At 31.6% G+C, this 21,228-nt stretch overlaps 2 protein-coding genes across 8 annotated transcripts; both read left to right on the top strand.

The window, feature by feature from the left end:
• The first annotated feature begins 6,355 nt into the window (after positions 1-6,355).
• LOC109812946 (protein FAR-RED IMPAIRED RESPONSE 1) lies at positions 6,356-10,193 on the top strand. Of its 7 annotated transcripts, none has more exons than XR_014428515.1 (7): positions 6,356-7,803; positions 7,906-7,962; positions 8,072-8,140; positions 8,235-8,303; positions 8,418-8,491; positions 8,587-8,655; positions 9,868-9,948. XR_014428515.1 is itself a non-coding variant. In XM_083062230.1 (7 exons), the coding sequence occupies exons 1-7, from the start codon at positions 6,379-6,381 to the stop codon at positions 9,949-9,951; spliced, it is 1,842 nt and encodes a 613-aa protein (XP_082918356.1). In that variant the 5' UTR covers positions 6,356-6,378; the 3' UTR covers positions 9,952-10,193. The 7 variants fall into 7 exon arrangements, 3 of the variants coding, with proteins under 3 accessions (XP_082918356.1, XP_082918357.1, XP_082918358.1); XR_014428516.1 differs by lacking the exon at positions 9,868-9,948 and adding an exon at positions 9,658-9,848; XM_083062230.1 differs by having other exon boundaries at positions 8,418-8,486; positions 9,868-10,193.
• A 3,533-nt stretch (positions 10,194-13,726) lies between these two features.
• Positions 13,727-19,580, top strand: LOC109812960 (uncharacterized). The gene is made up of 5 exons (XM_020377045.3): positions 13,727-13,920; positions 13,992-14,133; positions 15,430-15,656; positions 16,721-16,978; positions 19,107-19,580. The coding sequence occupies exons 1-5, from the start codon at positions 13,879-13,881 to the stop codon at positions 19,428-19,430; spliced, it is 993 nt and encodes a 330-aa protein (XP_020232634.1). The 5' UTR covers positions 13,727-13,878; the 3' UTR covers positions 19,431-19,580.
• The last annotated feature ends 1,648 nt before the right edge of the window (positions 19,581-21,228 follow it).

Here is a 21,228-nt window from a genome sequence, read left to right as displayed (position 1 = left end):
TGTCAAAATGACACAATTTAAATGTAATTTTACTTTACCTATACAAACAATTTAGTTGAGAGTAAAGTATTTAAAATTTATTTTAAAAAATGAGTTGCACCAACATAGTGTAATATAGTTGGAAAATAATTAAGCTTTTTAAGTGTGTAGTTAAATGTTTAATTCCCATGTTGTATGCAAGGAAGAGCATTTGTTGTAATAAGTCCTACCCTTTAATAGATATTTGCATACCTTAAGGGAGTAATCTTTGTCTCCCAACCAGAGGATACTTGACAAACAAAAAAAGATGAATTACTATGTTAAATTGACTCATTCATTATTAGAATTTCTCTTATTATATATGACTTTTTCATACGAATTTTACATAAAAATTTGTAGGAAACGTGATTCTTACGAATTTTTCTACAAAAATTTTTCTCCAGGTAATATTTTCGTGAATAATATATTTTTGCGAATTTTAAAATTCGCAAGAAATTTTCCTACGAAATTTCTTTTGAAAAAATTCACAAGAAAATTTCTTATGATTTTTTCGCAAGAAATTTTGTAGAAAAGTTTTGTATGAAAAAAAATTAAAGAAATTATTGTAGAAAGTTTCTTGCAAATTTATAATTCAAAAGTAATTTTTGTGTAAATTTGTTTTTGCTAAATGTCTTACAAATTTTTAATTTACAAGAAATTCTATCATAATTATGAGTATCAAATCACCATTAATTCTTCAATTATTATTAATGAATTCAAAATATGCTTTTCATACCTTCAACATGTAATTGATGACCTTTTGAAATTTTAGAATGTAGGTTATATTAGAATATAGGTTATAGATCTATCTCAACTTACGAGATTAACTTGTAAGGTGAGTGTTATCGCTAGTTATATACTCTTTAATTATCTTATTTTTAATTAATGTGAGACTTAAAATTTTAAAAAAAATTAATTAGATTATGTCCATAGAAATAAAATTAATCCAATCATATTGAACTACAAAATTATATTATTATAAATTATATTAACTCTTAAAATATTTAATATTTTAAAAAAATAGTTTTTTATTAAATAATTTTATTTTAAAAATAATCATTAAATTAAAACTCATTATCATTAATTTATACATTTAATTAAAATAAATGTTTAATTAATTAATATTTTAAATTAAAATTAATTTTATAAAATATTTATAAATAATTTAGTAAAATAATATTTTGTTAAGTAAATACTTTTAAATTTAAAATTTTTTGAATTATCATTCAATTAAAACTCATTATCATTAATTTATCATATTTACAAAATTTTATATATTTAATATAATTTAATTTAAAATTAAAATTAATTATAATGATATATTTATAAATAATTTATTAAAATAATATTTTTTAATTAAAAATTTTAATTATTTAACTTATAAATTTAAATATTTTTTATTTTTCTTGCGAATTAAAATTGGTATGAAAATCCATAAGAAAAATTACCTATAAAAGTTTTCTACCATTTATTTTAATACTGATAAATATTACCTGCAAATTTATTTTCGCAAGAAAATTCTTATGAAATAAAATAAAATTCTTACCACATTTTCTGCGAATTTTTACCATGAAAAAAATCTATGATTATCAAAATTGTAGCAAATTTTGTAAAAATTTCTTGTAGATTATTTTTCATAAAAAAAAATTTGTAAAAAATTTCTACAAATTATTTTTCACAAATATATTTACAAAAAAAAAATTATAGATTTTTTATTGCAAAAAAAATTCCTGTAAATATTTTTTTGTGAAAAAAATTGCAGAAAAATAACATTTTTCTAGTAGTGATCCAAGCACACTATACATGATTTTTTATACAATTATTTAAGCACAAATGTTCAAGTAAGGTAAGTTTATTATCTTTTATAATAATTACCTTAAAAGTCATATCAACATTAATTTATGATTGATTGACTGCAAAAAAAAAAAAAAGAGTTAATCACATATATATATTGCCAGTGTAAAATTTTTTACACTGGCAACCAATCAGATTTGTTAATAGTGCCTTTTTTATTTTAATTTAATTAAATAAGCAAATGACATGACACTATTAATAGATCTGATTGGTTGCTAGTGTAAAAAAAATTTACACTGACAGTATATAGGTGATTAACTCAAAAAAAAAATATAAATATATAAAATTATTCTCTAAAAATATTTTTTTTACATTAAATTAGGAGTTTAAGAACAGGTGGATTGAAACTTGAAAGACATGGGTACCAAGCTAAGGGCTAAGAACACATTTGGATAACAACTAAAATCAAGTTCACCTACTATGTTTTTTATTGTATAAACCACAAGTATTTTTCAAAATAATTTTTCTCAAATTGGGTACACCATTATTGGTGGTAAAATTCTCCTTTTGAATATTTAAGACAACTGTGTACACAAAACTCATAATTAAAATCATTGATTTACCTAAAACAACACACACAAGTTGATCCTCGATAATATTCACATACTATGTTATATTCTAATGTGAACTTTTAAAAGTTTTAAAATAATTCTATTAAAACTTAAAACAAATATACACAACTTTTAATTTAAGTTGATTTAACGTATTTATCAATTAATTTTGGTGTAGGATTGAATTTTAGTTTTAAAATGAATTATTAGGATTGATTTCTCATTTATTTATTATTTATTACATAGTTAAAATTTTATGTTAATATACTAATTTTGATATAGTTATATTATGTTAAAAAATAGTTATATTATGTTAAAAAATAGTTTTATTTTAAAAAAACTATTATAAATGGATAATAATACTAAAATCATTATTTTTAATAATAAGAATGAATATATATATAAGTAGATCGTAATGTGTTAACTGATCACAAATTTTTGAAATGCTTGTTTGATAAAAAGGAGCTCAATATGAGACAACTTTGGTGAATAAATTTTTTGAAAGATTATAACTTTTAGTTGGGCTACTGTGGTTACAGATACTTCGAGCAGGAAAACTATCAACATATCATCTTTGATGATCAAATAGTTAGAGCTAGTGGAGAAGTTTAGGGATCTAAACTTGTGTGTAGAGATCTCGATCTCTAAATCATGTTAGTTTTGGTATGACAATTGTGACTAATAAGTTCATTAAAAGAGTAAAGAAAATTAGTTGAAAGATCCTTCTTCGTTGAAGACTAGAAAGTTGTTGAGTTCTTACAAGGTAGTAGGTTTCGATATAGGTGATGATGGAATTTTAAGGTTTAAAGGCCTAATTTGTCTTCCTCAAGATTTTAAGTGAAGAAGATAATTCTTGATAAAAGTCATAAGAGAAACCTTCATCTACATAGCATGATTGAAATATACCAAGACTTGAAGAAGTTGTTTTGGTGGTTTTGTATGAAGAAGGAAGTAGCAAAATATATGGTAGCTTGTTTGACTTGTCAGAAAACTAAAGTTGAACATCAAAAGTCCAATGGTTTTATTATAGTCTATGGAGATCCCATTGTGGTAGTCAAATTGTACCATTAAGCATTTCATGGATGGTAGGCTAGTTAGGATTAGTGATGTTATTCGGATGATAGATGACAAGTTGACAAAGTGTGCTCACTTCTTGCCAACTAGTATTATCTTTGGTTATGATCCAATGTCCACTTCTAGGTTATGTCATAGTTTACGCCAGGCCCTACTAGGCTAAGGTTAAGTTATATTTATATTCTATAGAGAGATGGGAATTTGAGAACACAATCTAGTCCTTGGAAGACTTGTTGAGAACATGTGTTATAAATCATTTTTACCTATAACAATAGTTATCATGTTAGCATCAGTATGACATCGTTTGCATCCTTATATGGTAGAAGATGTTGAACTAATTTATGTTGGTATAAAAGAAGGTGAGACTTTTTTGGACCTAAGTTGGAGTAGTAGACAACAAAAAAGGTGAAGTTGATTTAGGAATAGATAAAGATCGTTCATAGTAGACATAAGTCTTATGTTAATAGGTAAACATATGTTTTGAAGGTGACACCCACTACTGAAATGGGAAGGGCAATAAAGTCCAAGAAACTAAACACTAAGTTTATTGGACCTTATCAGATCATTCGTCGTGTAAACTCATTTACTTATTAGTTGGCTTTAGCACCAGTTCTTCCAAACCTACATAATGTGGTATACATTTCTTAGTTGAGGAAGTGTATTCAAGATTTAGTTAATGTGGTACAAATAGTGTGTTGTACAAGTTAAGGAAATTTTGACATATGAGATGAAGTTAGATAAGGATGTTGATAAGATGTAAAAACAATTAAGGGGTAAGTCCACCAATCTAGTTAAAGTTGTATGGGATGAGGCCACTGATGAGTCCATATGAGAGCTAAAAGAAAGGATCAATTATCAATACCCATTATCTCTTTTAACACTATTGTTTTCATATGTATGTTTTATATGATTTTATGTTATCATGTGTTGTTGGTTGAGTTTTTGGTGGTTGAGTACAACTTTAAGGGTTGAGAATCCTTAAGATCTAAGTTGTTGAGTCATAGTTTAAGTTGAGGTAGAGTTTGACCAAGAAATAGAAAATATATATAAGGGTTTTAGGAAACTAAAATTTCCTAATTAAGTTTCGTATTCAATAATTCCTAAAGATAAATTAAAAAGAGGAATTCTAGAACTAGTTAAAACTTTTATTCACTTGATCCTTCTAGAAGCATCCAAACCCTACCCTGAAGTTGATTTTGAGTCTTAGAAGTTGATTTGATCTCTATAGAGCTCAAATCTCAGGAAAGAGTCCACCTTAGAAGGTTTTAATGTTTTCCCCTTTCTTCTAGTATTAGCTTTTAGGAAGTTAATTGAGGTAAGGGAAGCTCATTATTTGATTTTTTAACATTATTTTAAGATGTATATGATGTTGAAATGCTAATTTTATTGGTCAACTTGAGGATTTAAAGGTTTTAGATAGTTAGGGTTTTGGGTCATTTTGGATCCTCATTTTTTGAAGTTGATTTCTTTATTTAATGTTGATGCATGTGTAATATAAGGTCTTTAATGGTATCATATTGTTGTTGTGATTAGTTTTAATGGATTTCATGTGAGTTTTAGAGCCCTAAGAGTGCATGCATGTTGTTGACATAGTGCATTCTCACTCAATAAGATGAACACCGTTGAACGAACCTTTATAAGTTAAAGGCCCAAGTGTTGGAAATGGTACTCTCACTCAACAATACCAGTTCCCTCAATGAGCAATAATGAACATGATGAAGCTCCATTCAATGACATGAGGTCGCTAAGAAAGCTTAGGCCATTGAAGGTTGGCCAAAGTTGAGTTGCTCAATGAGTTAATCTTTCCAAACAAGTTGTGGCCCCTTATGATAGGTCTAGGGAGACTCACTCAACAAGGTGGTTTCACCAAGTGAGAATTAGGCACTTGTAGTTTGCTCATTCTTTACTTGTTGAGGCGTGCTCTTGCTAAACAAGTGATGGTCTCTACCAAGATGTGTTTTCTATAACTCACTAAGCCAAATGTTGTGGTTGAGCGAGCTTTAGTCATTACTTAAGGCCTTAGTCGAAGGCTACTTAATGAGAAGTTCTTGTTGAACAAGTTTCCCTCCCTAAAACATGGGTTGCTCAATAAATCCCTTATTTTGTTTAAGAACTTTAAGTTAGATGATGTTTTATGTTAACTTGTTGATAAAGTTAGATAGTTGACTTATGATGATGTTGTATTATTGTTTAGATTGTAATACCAATAAGTTATATGTTGATGAAGTTGCATGTTGCCTAATTGAAAGTTGCTAAGGTGTATATTGTATAGTTGAAGTTGTATGTTGTGAAATGTTCATGTATTAATGCATATTTTCAAAGTTGAAAAATGAACTAGAAGAGAATAAAGTTGTTTTAACCTTGTCAAGATCCCAATATCAACTTGCCATCTCACTCTCGCATACCTCCTCAGTTCCCTACGCCGATTCACATGGAGCCCGAGCCCGAGGCTTGGCCTGAGTTTAATTCGAAGGACGAAGCATTCTCCTACTACCAAGCCCACGCCAAGTCCGTGGGCTTCTCCGCCATAATCAAAGCCAGCCGTCGATCCCGAATCTCCGGCAACTTCATCGACGCCAAATTCGCCTGCACCCGCTACGGCATAGCCCCCACTCCATCAAACCCTCACAAACCAAAACGGGCCCGAACCAACCCCCCTCGGCCCAAAACCGATTGCAAGGCCTGCATGCACGTCAAACGAACCCACCACGGTACTTGGATCATCTCTTCTTTCATCAAACACCACAACCACCAAACTTCCCCTCACCATAACAACAACACTGATAATAATGCAAGTCCTTCAAGGAAACCTAAGACTAAAAGAACCCTGCACCATTTGGATTTCGCCCAATGCGACCTTCAATTTTTGCTCAATACTCTCATGTGTATGCAGGACGAAAACCCTAATTTCTTTTACGCGGTGGATTTCGACGAGGAACAACGCCTCAGAACCGTTTTCTGGGTGGATGCTAAAGCTAGGCTTGACTACAGCCACTTCAACGATGTGATTCTTTTGGACACCACGCATGTTAAGAATGACTACAAATTGCCCTTTGTTCCCTTTGTTGGTGTGAACCACCATTCTCAGTTTTTGTTGCTGGGATTGGCCTTTGTGTGTCATGAGTCTGAATCAACGTTTGTGTGGCTGATTAGGACCTGGTTGAGGGCAATGGGAGGATGTGCTCCCAAGGTGATGCTCACGGACCGCGACCAAGCGCTGAAGAAAGCGGTTTCTCAGGTGATTCCCGATGCTTCTCATTGTTTTTGCTTGTGGCATGTGTTGAGTAAGGTTCCTGAGAAGCTCGGTCGTGTGGTGATTCGGCATGGGGAGTTTATGAGTAGGTTTAACAAGTGTGTTTTGAGGTCTAGGACAAAGGAGCAGTTTGAGAAGAGGTGGGGGAAAATGGTTGAGAGGTTTGAGTTAGGTGGTGAGAGTTGGTTGTGGGACATTTACGAGGATCGGGAACAGTGGATGCCGGTGTTTATGAAAGGGAGGAGTTTGGCTGGGATGTCTACTGTGCAGAGATCAGAAGCTATGAACTGTCTGTTTGACAAATATGTGCAGAGGAGAACTACTCTGAAAGAGTTTTTGGAGCAATACAGAGTGGTATTGCGGGTTAAGTGTGAAGAGGAGGCAAAAGCGGATTTTGAAACACTGCATAGACAGCCGGTGTTGAAGTCCCCTTCACCATTTGGGAAACAAATGGTGGGGTTTTACACGCATGCTGTGTTTAAGAAATTCCAGAGCCAGGTTTTGGGAGCTGTTGCTTGTCATCCAAGGAAAGAAAGCGAAGAAGGGCCGGTGAAAATGTTTAGTGTTCAGGATTTTGAAGAAAATCAAGATTTTGTTGTTACGTGGAATGAATTGACCTTGGAAGCATCATGTTCCTGTTTTTCCTTTGAATTCAATGGCTTCCTTTGTAGGCATGTAATGATTGTGCTACAGATTTCTGGTGTACATGGCATCCCACCTCGGTATATATTGAAACGCTGGACAAAAGATGCCAAGAGAAGACAAATAGCAAGAGATGTGTCGGATGTGGTTGTCTCCGACTCTAAGGATAAGCGCTATAATAATTTATGTCAACGAGCCTTTGCGTTGGGCGATGAAGGGTCTTTATCGCAGGAGAGCTACATTGCTGCTGTAAATGCATTTGAAGAGGCTTTGAGAGAGTGTGAGAGCCTGAATGATTCAATTCAGAGTGTCGGAGAACCGAACCTTCCATGTTTTGGTTCTCAAGAGGTGAATCTAAGTAACAATGCAGGTCACACTAACAAAAAGGATAGTACTCTTAGGGAAAGACAGGTTAGTTTTGACGTGTCAACCATTATGCTCTTGTTTCAGACTTTGTTCCCGTAACTTCAGAAATCCTTTTGTTTGCTCCTCTTATGTAGTAATGCTTAATAGGTATGCCCAGAACCAGAGATTATTGCTATGGGAGTTGATTCTAGCTGGCAGCAAGTGGTAGGTGCTTCTCATTTGAAGTACATGTTAGATTCATCAGGAAGATACTGATTGTGAATTTGTGATATTTCATCATAGAAGAATGTCTCATGGTTTGTATTTGTTATAGGGAAACCCAACTACACGATCAGCCGGCTTTGATTGTTCGTTTGAATCACAGCAGAGCATTCGGGAGCTGGTATGGCATTTTCCATTGTTACTGCACTCATTAAGTTACAAAGAAGAGTTTGTGGATGTTGAAATTTTGGCCCTTTTTGCAAACTCTGTTACAGGGTCAGCTGAACTCAAGAGCTCAGAACCTGAATGGCTATTTTGCTACTCAACGAATTGAGTCAGGAATGGTAAGTTCTCTTTAAAATTTAGAACTTTGAAATCCAATATAACAGCAGATATCCTGTTTTTATCCACTTCCTGTTGCTTTGAAGAATAATTAGCTCTCCTTAACACTGTTGAAGTACCAATTGAATTCAATAGCTACTATTTGCCTTGATAATTACAGCAACCAGCATGGCATCCAAGGCCTGGTAATGTATAATGGCTAGTCTTTGATGTTTTCTATTCTTTTCTACATTTTGGGGTTTAGATTTTCGCCAACATCTGTATTTTGGTTGAATCTTGATGCAGGGACAGTTGAACTCAATTACACCCATCCATGATCCTCATTACATGGCCCCACAAAGGATGAATGGGATGGTATGGACTCTACAAAATGTTTACTATTGAGTAAATAGTAATTTTTGTTCCTAAAAGATTAGGGATCCGTTATTTAGTCCTTGAAAGATCAATCTGTTTGTCATTTTGGTTCCTATGTTAACTTACCCCAGTTAACACCAACGGAAATGCATATATGGCACGTTAAGTGCCAAATTGGATGCACATATTGGATAACTCCAGGTTCCAACTTTTGCCTAATGCCTATTCTCCCCTATTTGTTTCACACATTGTTGGCTTTGCTTCTTACTTTGGCAAATGAAACATGAAGCTCGGCACAATGGACTATGGAGACTTTCAAACCTCAATGCAAGCTTGGCAATATGGACACAAAGTTTTCACATCTTTTAATGCCACATGATGTTGTTTCAGTGTCACATGTGAATACAACATGGCACATAATGTGCCACATATATTTCCGTTACTGTTAACTGACTTTAGTGATGTAGGGATTAAAAGATGTAGGGATTAAAATGACTAACAGATTGATCTTTCAGGGACCCTCTTGATGAGTTATGAGCAATCAGTTTTTCAAGAGCTAAAGTGACCAGCTCTTAGTCGTTTAGAGACTAAAATGACTATTATGATTATTATGGGATGTGGACTTTGTAAATGACGGGAACTGCAGACAATAACCAAGCTTTATCTCACTAGGTGTAGTCAGTTATATGGATTAACCAACATCATTGTATGTACTCCATCAAAAATGAAAATAAAAAGAGAGAAAAGATATAATTCAAACATTTTAATGTCAAAACTTTTAGCACCTGTATGATTCTTAAAGTTAAAGAACAGTGACATTGTGTGACATGACCTGGTAATGATTCTTGGTTTCATTTATTGTAATGATATTGCTTTTGTATATCTCTTCATAGGGGGAAAGACAAGAATGTTCTACTCTTTGTTGTCCGATTTATCTCAAAGATACCTTAATTTAATGTTAAAGTTGATGGATTTTAAATTATAACCTTTGCTGTATTTCAGTGTGATGGTTGTATGACATTATCATGATGATATCCCCCATGCTTGTAGGCTAGGAACAGTTACATCTCACTTTCAGACAACCAATAATCCCAAGTTATTTTGATGTTCAAGATAGTTCACCGAATTGGTAGTAGAGTCACTCATGATTTTTATATACTTTATATTTTTTTTCTCTTTCCTTCTAATTCCTAAAGTTTCACGTTCTTGTAGGGTCAGCCTGATGGAGGGTCCTCACAACTCCATGAGTTGGAGGTAAAGGTAAAACAACAAAATTCAAGGCACCAGTATCAGTAAATAGGTTATAGGCTGACATTGTGCGTTGTATATCAGCATGTATGTGTTTCATCTAATTGTATGTATATATTAGAAGTACTTTTATCGAAGGAAATATATAATATTGATTAGAAATCAAATAGTATCAGGCATTATTTGATGAGCCTAGATTGATCCCCGCTCGTTTGGTGGAGATGTAGGACTTTTGTTTCTGAACATGCGAAAATGCATCAAGCAATACCATATTATTATTCTAGCACTAACCCTTCCATATGCGTTAAAGCTGTTGGTTTCATTTAATTACATTTTTTTTTCATTTACTTGTTAAAAACAGAGTAATAGCTTGTTATATAGGAATAAAAGTTCATGGCTTTTATCACTTCACTGTATATAGCAGTAATGCAAGATACATTTGAAAGATAAAAGTTTGTCACTTTACCTACTTATGCATATTGGAGGACATCATAGCGTCCAAGAGAATGTAGATTTACGTCTCTGAAAGCTAATGTTTATACCATTTTTCTTTCTTTCCTACCATATATTAAGCTTAACTTATCGGTGTTATGGCTCAGCTTATGTATAATTAAGTAACGTTTGAAATTTTCCACCACCTTTTTCTTTCAGAGAAGGTGACATAAGATTTTGGACATCTGTCATGTTTTGATATGGTATTTCAATCAAATTTAACGTTGGAATATGAACCAATGTATATTAATTAATTTGATCTCAACAAGTGATTCTTGCTTTCCAAATTCAATTATTCACTGACAATACTCTCAACACATAATCGTCCAAGAGTTTTGATCAAGTCACTTTCGTCATTGAAAATGACTTGAGCTAAACTTGTAGAAAGATATAATGAAATTTCTGCAAAACTAACATTGACGTTCTCATAACTATGTAACCCAAAAGATTACATAGTATACCATATGAAATTTAATGCAGTTGGGTTTTTCCCTTTTATTTGTAAGAACATTTTTGGGCTAGCTTTGATATAAGTCGAGCCTGCACTTAAAGTTGGTGCTTTCCCCTATGCCCATCTAATGCATTAGCAAAGTGTAGGAATTGAATTAAGAAAAAGTAAAAAAGACGATGGGAATTTGAGCTGAAGCTTCAATGTACATACCAAGTTCTGACAATGAAATATAGTTATTGCTCAACAAAGGGGGAGGAAGGAATTTGAGCCACTAAAACGTATTACCATGTCAAGTATTTAAACTAACCGTGTGTTTGGAAATGCATCAGGGATGTGAAAAAACTACATCCACCCAAAAACAACAATAGTTTCCCTGTATTTTGCCTCTTGGACGTGGAGAGAGTAAAAGCAACAAGTAATAGCTTTCACGTATTTTGTCTCTTGGACGTGAAGAGAGAACACTGATATATGTTCAAAAATATGTCCAAAACACGTGGTGTATGTTCGTATTAAAGTTTCCAAACTCAAGTTTGAACGAATTCTCTACATGTTCAGATGCAGGTTTAGTGTCTATAACCGAGTAAATTATGTGAACAATGAGAAGCAACATGTTACTTCAACTTACAAATGAAAACATAAATTTTATTTAACGTACCGCCACTTTAAGCACAGGCACTGTAAACTTATAAAAGCAAATCTTCTTTTACTTTCATTTCAAACCATGTTTTAAGGCAAATTTGAGGTAAAATTTAGTTTACAATGGATTTTGATTAAAAAATCAAACATTTTTTAGTTTTACTTTTTAAAAGGACGTTAGGGTTCTTTGAATAGAAAACCAAGCATTAGTATGCGACAATAACTTGCAGATTCACAACTTTTAAATGGTGATTGTCTGAGCCCTCGTGGTTCTATTATGCAGTTGTACCATTCAATAAAAGATAGAAGGAAAAAAAAACCATAAAAGGAGTTTTATCACCTGAAAGATGCAAAATATTCTAAGAATTCATTGAATTTGATTGAAATTTAAAATGACACAACATATAAGAAATAGATTAAGATAAAAACTAGACTATTTAATATAAATGTATTAGGCCTAATTTTTAGTTATAAGTAAAAATTAAGTCACAAATAATTTGGGCCAGACAGACTCTATTCAACTCACACATCTCATGTAATAACCTTTGGAAAACCCTAATTAGCGTTCTAAACATACTAGTTAAAGAAATTAATAATAGATAATTTTATTAAAAAAAAGTTATTAATGCACCTCATTGTAATTTATAATGTATTATTTTTAGGTGTGTTCATGATCCGTTTGATCCGAATGGGCTTTCAATGGGTGAGAGTTTAAGACAAGTTTAAATTATACTTTAGATCATCTCACTTTGGTTTAATGTTATATATTAGTTTTTTAAAAAAAGTATAATTTTTTTAAATTATGTATTGATAATAAAAATTTGTTGACTCAATAAATAATGATTTGACCAATATAATATAATATTGATATCATTCATTTTAAAATATATATTATAAAATATATCTTAGTAGATATATATTCATTAATTTTATAATTTAAATTTATATATAATGTAAAATTTAACATGTATGGTTAAAAATTAAGTTGAACTAATCCTCTAAATATTATCATAAGTTTATTGGGTCGAGTTTAAGTTCACAAAATTAATCTCATTAAATTTTTGAGTTAGATAAAAATATGGGTAAACTTGTCCACTAAACATCCCTAGCATTTGTAACATAACTTTCACTAAAAAAAACATTTCCTTTGTTGATTTCTTAATAAATTTTCTAAGTATACTAATTAACAAAATTTATAACTTTTTTTTTATAAAAGATTTAGAGTAAGATAAAACACGATCTCATATAAAATTAATTACTTACTATTTTGAATATGTCAAATGAAATTATAAAAAATTATCTATTCCATTTTTGCTTTTATTTTGTTTCTGCTAGTTATACATTTTGTTAACTAATCAATTACTAATACACTCGTGCCCATTTATCATTCATATGTTTTAGTTACTGAACATTTTGCATAAGCAAAAAATGTCACAAAGTGACCGGTAAAATACTTGTTTCTTTAAGTTCATTTTTTATAAAACTAATTTTATTCCCTAAACCATTCATCAAAATAAAATTTATAACTTGATAAAATGTTATTTTAATTTAAAATTAAGATCAAGTACTAAAAATAAATCTAATCACACCGCATGTGAGATAAAAGTCTACCCAAAATAAATAAATAAAAGTCCACAGTTGATATTCAAAATCCTCATCTATAATATATATAAAAATATACTTCTTATGATTTTCACTTTTTTTTAAAATATTTATATCCTTTTATTTTATTATATTTTTTTCCAATCATATCTCTTAAGATAAAAGAAAAAAACTAATTATTCACTCAATCAATGATAATTATTATCTTATTTTGTAATTACTTTAGTCTTCAATTTTGTTTAAGATTATTTTATTATTTTTCTTAATTATATATTATTTTACTTGATTTATATTTTGTAATTTATATTATTTTAAACAAAATATGTAAAGATATGAAATGTATGGATCTCACTTATATTAATATAAAATAAATTAATGAAAATTTAATAATTAATATTCTATCTTGTCAGTTATTTATTATGACAATATTAACATACTATAGGTGAGATAGCTGGTCCTAAAATTTAACATAATTATATATATAAGACAAGATTTAAATTCTTGACCTTGTTTAAACGTAAATCAACTCCTATCGCTGAATCACGGAGTCGTGCAATTAGTAAGAGAAATATTGTGTGTTTTTTCCTCGTTTACTCCTCATTCCCTATATAAAAATAAAATGGAAAACCGAAAAGTAAAAAATGTCATTTTCGAGACTCCACAATCTTCGTCTGTGTCTACTGCTGACTCAAACTCCAACACGCTTCTCATTATTTTCTTCTTCTTTACCTTTGAGCAGAGGCAGAGGCAGAGGCAGAGGCAGAGCAGCACTCTCAACGAAGGCAGCAACGGACATGGTGAAGGCGATCAGAGTTCACGAACTCGGTGGAGCTGAGGTTATGTCTCTTTTTTTCATTTCTCTCTAATCTCTTCTCTCTCGCATTCAACTAATTTGAATTCCTGACAGGTTCTCAAGTGGGAGGATGTGGAAATTGGTGAACCAAAAGAAGGCGAGGTTCGGGTGAGGAACAAAGCCATTGGAGTTAATTTCATCGATGTCTACTTTCGCAAAGGAGTTTACAAAGCCCCCTCTTTACCCTTCACTCCAGGTTCCCTACTTTCACTCACATTCCTCACTAATAGGGAAACTAAATCACGGACTAATTACAGAAATAGGAAAACCAATGTGCTAATTTCAATTTTAATTTACCAGCTACTTGTATCATGGTTTTAATTTGAGCCACCAATCTAACTTTGGAAACGGAATATCGACATTAATAATGTCTCTGATTCCAGCATAGAATGGATCCTTTACTCATACTCAAAAAGTTTGGATTATTGATCCAATTTCAAAATCTTACGTTTCTTAATTTAAGGACTTAGTTTATAATTGATTCTTCATGTATACAAATTACAATAATGTGTATTATATCACAATTTGTACAATTGATTAGCAATCCGAGGCATTAGTCCACTAAGTCATCTCTCCCCAATTGAAAGAATTGAATTACTTTTTTGTAATATCACATAAATAAGAAGAATAAAAGATGGAAAATTTGTACATTGAGTTTTTATCAATTTTCAAATTCCTCCTCAATTAGTTAAAAGAACGAAATTAGAGACAAATCTAGCTAGCTTAGACATTAATATGGGGGGAGTTGATCAAATTTGTGCATAACCATGATTCTTGCCAGTACTCAGTTTGCTAACTAGGCCGCACCTTGTGGTTAATGTTGATGTACTATTAGTTGAAACTATACAACCATAAATCCACATCTATATTTCCTTAACTATTTCCTGTGCTTACTTCCTTTCTAGAACTGTGCTAGTTTTATAATGGAAACAAAAAAGAATTAAGAAAAGAATGGATTACCTCTTTAGCATAGAAAATATATAATCATCCATAATTCTGTTTATATTTTTAAAAAAGAAAATTATGTATCTATATATTACTCGATTTAATAATTACCAATCTAAATTGAGCTCCTGATGCCAGCCACATAACTAATTCTTGTCTATGTTTTTGATGCAAAAAATTCACCATCTAAGCTATTTGAAGTCTCTTACAATAATTTAGCACTCCGATTCTTCATCGCTTCATATATTTTTAGCTCTAGAATTACTTCATCTACAATTAAATATATGCACTGCTGATGACTTTTGTAACTTTTCGTTTAAATGTAACTTATGTAAGGGTTCATTTGTTTTAAACTTGGGTAGAATTGATTTTCATAGAATTAATTTTAAACCGTTGGATGTAATTGCAATAAGTTTCCAAATTAATCTCAGCTATTATATTGGAGTGGGTGTCACAGTGGGAAAAATTGATTGTGTTTTCCAAATGGGCACTAAGTCGATTCCCAACTTATTGTTTACTGAGTTCTTTATTCCTTTTAATGTGGCAGGTATGGAAGCTGTTGGGGTTGTGACAGCTGTGGGTGCTGGACTCACTGGTAGGCAGGTTGGAGATCTTGTAGCTTATGCAGGTCAACCAATGGGCTCATATGCTGAAGAACAAATACTTCCTGCAAATAAAGTAGTCCCTGTCCCTTCGTCCATTGACCCAACTATTGCAGCATCCATCATGTTGAAAGGCATGACAACTCAGTTTTTGCTTCGGCGCTGTTTCAAGGTAATTTTTTTTCTTGTTATAATCATTGTAGCTGAAGCCATTTTGCTTTTTTCCTTTGCTTTTATTAGCATATTATTCTAGATTCGTTAGTTTATTTAGCAGATGTTAGGATTTAGAATATCAGTCAATTTTAGTTATTGAATAGCTATATTAATTTGCTTTGTAATTTAGTTCTTCATTAGTTCATATACCTAGTCCCTGTTTTGATGATCTTAGTTAGGCTTATGTGGCAATAAGTACTTATGAAGCATTTTTTCCGATCAGAAGGAGCTTATTAAAACAACCTTTGGAACCCATGTATGCAGTTTTTGGCTTATTTTTATGAGCTAGAAAATGAAGTTTATGCAAACAAACCTTTGTGAAAGCTTAAAACAGCTTTGGGGTATCTGTTTTCACCCAAATACTGTTCAGTTTATTTGATCTAAAATCCCATTATTGCATTAACTACTTATTGAAGTGTTTATCCAAACCGCATTTATCATATTTTAGATTGTACTCATGACAGTAAATAGAGCTTATTGTATACTCAAATGAATATTTATTTAAGCTTGTTTATCAAGACAAATTTAGTGTAGTCATGGTATAAACATGTCAAGGACCAACTCTCCTAATAATTGAAGCTGTATGGTATTGGCCAAATCATTGTTTATATATCTCTAACATGCAGCCTCACGGAAGAGCCCTTGGGTTGGAAATGCAAACAACAGACAAACAAATGTTACCTTGCGTTGAAATTTAAAATGATGAATAGGGCCAGCAACAATTGATAAGTTTGATATTATGTCAAGGATCAACTATCCTAGGTGTTAGCCCAAGAATGGTTTTATATCTCCGATGTTCGGTAGCCAGTGTTTCCTTCTTCTGTCTTCTGTGCCTTCTTCCCATCAGTTTTCTTTTCCTTCACTAGAACTTAGCATTTTCTGGCCTATTTCTTCAAAAACTTTTGTTTTCCATAGAAAAATATAGTATATTAACTGATAAATTCATGCTTTATCCTGAATTCAATGCATTTTCTCTTAGTTTGTCCCTAGCTTGATAATTAACTGAGACTCGTGTACTTACAGGTTGAACCTGGTCACACAATTCTTGTTCATGCTGCAGCTGGTGGTGTTGGATCCCTATTGTGCCAGTGGGCAAATGCTCTTGGCGCAACTGTAATAGGAACTGTATCCACTAAAGAGAAGGCGGCTCAAGCCAAGGAGGATGGCTGCCATCATGTTATATTTTATAAAGAAGAGGATTTTGTTGCCCGCGTCAATGAGATTACGTCAGGCAATGGAGTGGAAGTAGTCTATGATTCTGTAGGAAAGGATACCTTTGAGGTAATACCTATTCTATAATATACTAAACCCAAGTGAAATTTGAAATCAGATGGTTTGGTACTTGAGTGGGAAGATAAAATTATTGGGCATAAAATAGTATTTTAGGCCCTGTAGTATACAGCCTTCTCAGTTTTAGTCCCTACAAAAAATTCCTATTAGTTTTAATCACTAAAAGATTTTTTTTTGGCATTTGGTACATGTATGATTCTAATCACTATAATAATTGGTCCACGTTGAACTAATCATTGTAAAATAAAATTGATGTCATATTTTGGGGACTAACTCAGCATGGACCTTTTAGGGACTAATATCAAATAATGAGGACCAAAAACAAAAACTCTAAGGAGACGTTTGTTTTGGGTTATCTTCCTCTATTCCCAGGAAAATGAAGATAGGAATGTTTATTCTCACATTTGTTAGAAGGTCATGCAATAATATTCCCAGGTGTCTTTTATTCCTAGAAAAGTGATATTCCCATGAGTAGGGAGGTTTTATTCCCATGGTGGAGGGGTGGATAACTGATATTCCCATGGGAATATTGTAAGTTATTTTTTATAACCCTTATAAATTCCATTTCATTTAAATTATTTTAAAAAAATATTTCAAGGAATATTAAAATTAACCAAACATTTTTTCTTATATTCCTAAGAATAACATTCCAGATTATATTATTTCTAAGAATATGATTCTTAGAGTACAATATCATTTCGTGAAACAAATGCTCTCTTATGTTTCAAGGATTAAAGTGGTGTGTATATTATGATAACTAAATATCTATTTAAGCCAAATTATTAATATTGTGTCTTGCATGGCTGGATCTATCAGAGGTTGCTTATTTTCTAATTCTTTACAGGTTCCTCCTGTTATGATAATTGAGTATGGGGAAATGTGATTAGATTTATAATTTATAATTTATAATTCAGTTGATCCTTCTGTTATGATAACGTAGAACTCAACATGAAACCTTTTTCTAATTTAGAAATTAATTCATATTGCTGCATTCTATTTGGAGTTGGTTTCTCAATGTGTTTGTAAATAATATTCAGATCAAAGATGTGGAGATTGACTCCCAGTTTGAATATGGGTCCTTATGGCTCCAAAAGTAGAATCAATGCATTGCCACCCCCTCCATGCTCATGAAAGTATACTGCAACTTATGGAAAGATCGAATTTCTTGTACCTCAATTTTTTACTTTTCAGCTCTAACAATCCGCCCAATTGGGTCTGCCCCCACAAATAATGGCAGCTCCCCCTTCTTAGCCCAATTGTGTGCTTTCTCTGTCTCTAACATTGGCTCTCTCTTGAAGAATTCAGTAGGTCGGACCAATTGTTACTTTGTTAGGAACCCAAATTAGAAAAGAGAAAGAAAGAAAAGAAAGATTGTATTTCTTGATTGCAAAGGAACAAAGAATAGGAGAGGCAACTCTCCTTCAAGAGTTTTCCCTTCACAAAGGATTTCTCCTTTTACCATCAGCTAAAGCTCAATTTACAAATGAACAAATTTTTGAATGAATTTCCTCCCCTTCAGTCCTATCTATTTATGTTATTGATTCACTATGACAAACTAATATTCTAACTAACTCCCCTTCACTGTAGTCCTAAAAAGTTGCTTATTTTCTGATTCTTTACAGTTACTTCTGTTATGATAATTGGGCATCTAGAAATGTAATTAGATTTATAATTTATACTTCATTTGATCCTTCTGTTATGATAATGAAGAACTCTACATTAAAATTTTTCAAATTTTGAAATTAATCCATATTGCTGCATTCTATTAGGAGTTGATTTCTCAATGAGTTTGTAAGACATAATAATGTGACAGTAGATTTTTTTTTTTTTTTGTCAAGACTTGTTAATACTTAATTTTATTGGTCAAACCCACAGGTGGGGCCCTGAAATTCAGGGATTACTGTCGGATAATACAGTGTAGAAGCAAACTTAGCATCTTCATTGATGGTTACGAAACTAAAATCTTCTTGATGAAAGCTTTATTTGTAAGGATTTGTGTCAATATAAAAAGTAGAACTTTGGGTTACTATATTTCATGGTTTTTATTCTATCATCCCAAAATTTAAGAGCAATGTGGAAAGTTCTTGACAAGATATATGCTATGCTGTGATTTGTCCAGGGATCTTTGGCTTGCTTGAAGCTTAGGGGCTACATGGTAAGTTTTGGGCAGTCATCGGGTGCACCTGATCCAGTCCCATTATCTTCCCTGGCAGCAAAATCTCTGTTCTTGACAAGGCCCACCCTAATGCAATATGTTGTCACTCGGGATGAGCTATTGGAAGCTGCTGGAGAGGTGTTTGCAAATGTTGCTTCTGGTGTCTTGAAGGTTCGTGTTAATCATACTTACCCATTATCTGATGCAGCAAAAGCACACGAAGACTTGGAGAATCGGAAGACATCAGGATCTGTTGTGTTGATACCCAATGCTCTCAGTTCTGTGTAGGTGTTGTACACATTCCCTGTTTGATTCCTCTTGAAAAGAACTATAGATTGTGATTGCTGTTGCAAATGAATGTTATTCACTATAAATCATGGTACTTAAATAATGATTTGGCTAAAGTAATCTTCCCATGTTATCTTGTTTCCTACTTAACTATTTTGTTTGGTTGTCTTTTGTATATCCTGCATATCATTAACACAGTAAAGTAGCTGCGGCTCACCTTTGTAAAATTTAAATAAAATCTCATACCTAGTGAAACGACTTTGTGGGATGGGTTAGCTAGCTAATTTGACAGTTTGTTGTTTGAATACGTGTCCGATATATATGCAAACCACATGGAGTTAGTTGCTAGTTCATTAACACCGATCTTAAGGGAGTGTATTGGATTAAGATTTTAAAAGACTTTGTTAGTTAAAAAAATTCCTGTGAATTTTAAAAGACTTTACAAGATTTTCATGACTTTTAAGACTTTGTAAGATTCTGCAAGATTTTAAATCAGGATTTTAATGAGTTCTGTAAGACTTTTAAGTCAGGATTTTAATAAATTTTGTGAAACTTTATGGACTTTTTATAATTTTGTAGATTTTTGACATACGAAAAGAGTTCAAGATTTTTTTTCATAGATTAAAATTTAAAGAGTTAAAGATAAATAATAGAAAATAACAATGTCTGGATAAATAATAATAATAATAATAATTCTATGTAATATCATGTCCTTTTAGATAACATTCACCCACATATTCATAGTTATATCAATCCTTCAAGCATTAGGATTTTCTCGCTCATACTCCTAGGTCTATATAATAGGCTCAAAATTATTATCTTCATCAGTCGGTAATGTTGAAGATGAAGTTTGTCCATCGGTTCAATTGAAAATTCATTAGAACGACATTTTTTACAAAGAAAATTATGTAATGTTGTACATGTTAACGCAAGTTCTACTTGTGTCTTAAATAAAAATGGAAGTGTTGATTTAAAAATTGTGAACTTTAATTTAAAAAGATCAAATATTCTTTCGATTACATCCCTTAAAGACATATGATGAAGATTGAATAATTCTTTCTCATTTTCAGGGTCATTCCTGACCTGCAAAATCTTATAAATGATATCTTACACCTCGAAATGGAGCTAAAAATTGGCGTCAATTAGGAAATTCACAATCCACCAAGAAATATTTACCTAATTACATATGCAATATATATAATAGGCTCAAAATTATGATATTCATTTATTAGTAATGTTGAAGATGAACGTTCGTCCACCGCTCCAATTGGAAAATCATCATAATGACATTTTTTACGAAAAAAGTTATGCAGTGTTGCACATGTTAAAAATTATTCTAAACAACATTTCAAATTGTTTATAATAGTGGGACAGTTGTCGTACTCTCTTATAAATTTATAAATGATTAAAAAAAATATGTCCTTGCATTTTATATTGGTGTTTGAGTGAAAGTGTGTCTTTCATGCACTTTTATTCATTTAAAATATCTTAGAAATTTACAAGCATTAATTAGGAGAAGAAAAAATATATCTGAAATTTGTTACAAGTACAAAACAAAAATTTTGATTTTTTAATTGCTTTTAATTATTCACTTGCGAAGAAATATTTTTAGTATTAAATTCTAATATACTATAATGTTTTATGTTAATTTTCTTTTTTAAAATATAAAAAATTTTAATTTCACAATATAAAAATTAAAAAAATAATAAAAATCATAGTAAAAAAAGAAATAAAATAATTGTTGAGTCATAAAAGGAGGAAGGATAACGGTAACAAACTCAAGAGATGGAAGAGATAA

Source organism: Cajanus cajan, chromosome 8 (assembly GCF_000230855.2).
Source record: "Cajanus cajan strain Asha chromosome 8, NIPB_CcT2T_4, whole genome shotgun sequence".
Taxonomy (NCBI): Eukaryota; Viridiplantae; Streptophyta; class Magnoliopsida; order Fabales; family Fabaceae; genus Cajanus; species Cajanus cajan.
This window is presented reverse-complemented; position numbering and strand designations above follow the sequence as displayed.

Coding starts and splice junctions, on each gene's coding strand:
- LOC109812960 (XM_020377045.3), top strand. CDS start 13,879: ATGGTGAAGGCGATCAGAGTTCACGAACTCGGTGGAGCTGAG. Junction 15,657..16,720: donor TGCTTCGGCGCTGTTTCAAG/GTAATTTTTTTT, acceptor GTGTACTTACAG/GTTGAACCTGGTCACACAAT. Junction 16,979..19,106: donor TAGGAAAGGATACCTTTGAG/GTAATACCTATT, acceptor TGATTTGTCCAG/GGATCTTTGGCTTGCTTGAA.
- LOC109812946 (XM_083062230.1), top strand. CDS start 6,379: ATGTGTATGCAGGACGAAAACCCTAATTTCTTTTACGCGGTGGATTTC. Junction 8,304..8,417: donor AACGAATTGAGTCAGGAATG/GTAAGTTCTCTT, acceptor ACACTGTTGAAG/TACCAATTGAATTCAATAGC. Junction 8,487..8,586: donor AGCATGGCATCCAAGGCCTG/GTAATGTATAAT, acceptor ATCTTGATGCAG/GGACAGTTGAACTCAATTAC.